The sequence below is a fragment of the Tupaia chinensis genome, unplaced genomic scaffold (genome assembly GCF_000334495.1).
Source record: "Tupaia chinensis unplaced genomic scaffold, TupChi_1.0 Scaffold000573_1, whole genome shotgun sequence".
Classification (NCBI taxonomy): domain Eukaryota; kingdom Metazoa; phylum Chordata; class Mammalia; order Scandentia; family Tupaiidae; genus Tupaia; species Tupaia belangeri.
The window spans coordinates 1,861,185-1,861,942 of record NW_006160087.1 but is presented as its reverse complement, the minus strand read 5'-3'; the positions used below and the strand labels follow the sequence as shown (position 1 = coordinate 1,861,942).

Here is a 758-nt window from a genome sequence, read left to right as displayed (position 1 = left end):
CGCCCCGGCCCCGCCCCCGGAAGGCCCCGCCCCCGCCCTGGGCCGGCGGGGCCGCGCACCTGCACCTCCTCGAAGGCGTCGTCGATGCCTGTGACCTGGTGCTGCTCGTGCAGCGCGGGCTCGTCGCAGAAGAAGCAGAGCAGCGCGCGGTCCGTGAGGCAGAAGAGCTTGACCTTGTCGTGCGCCTGGCAGGGCCGCGCGGCGCGGCGCGCGCTGAGGATGGCGTCCAGCGGGGAGGCGCTGTAGCGCTCCACGATGTTGGCGAGCTTGAGGCTGGGCGCCAGCGCGGGCTCAGCGAACGTGCGCCGGCACTCCGGGCAGTCGCGGGCGCCCTGCGCCTCCTGCCGCCCCCCGTGGTTGGGTCGGCGGCAGAAGTAGTGCTCGCAGCCCAGGCTCACCGGGTCCTGGTAGATGCTCAGGCAGATGGAGCAGAGCAGCTCGTCCTTCAGGCTGCACGCCATGGCACCGGGGGCGGCGGCGAGGGGGGCCCGAGGGCCAGGGGCGTCGAGAGAGCGTGGCGCTGTCGGGGACAGCACCGAGCGAGGGGCGCGGGGTCCAGACCCACAGAGGCAGGGGTAGGAGCCGCCCGAGAAGGAGCGGGGTGACGTGAAAAAGGGGTGCAGGAGCGCCACGAGCCGGGATGCGAGCCCGGGAGGGCGATCTCGAGGTAGTGGGTGACCCAGAGCGACGGGCGCCGGAGGGAGAGGGCCGGGGGGGCCCGAGGGAAGGGGCTCCTGGCCAGGAGGTTCCAGGGGCCA

The 758-nt window shown here is 74.3% G+C and overlaps 1 protein-coding gene across 1 annotated transcript in view; it reads right to left on the bottom strand.

The window, feature by feature from the left end:
• The window catches only part of TRIM62 (tripartite motif containing 62), a 30,117-nt gene extending 29,366 nt beyond the window's left edge, over positions 1-751 (bottom strand). The window contains exon 1 of the mRNA XM_027775549.1: positions 60-751. Coding sequence (XP_027631350.1) covers positions 60-461 — 402 coding nt within the window. The 5' untranslated portion in view covers positions 462-751. The remainder of the gene's footprint in view (positions 1-59) is intronic.
• Positions 752-758: the final 7 nt, after the last annotated feature.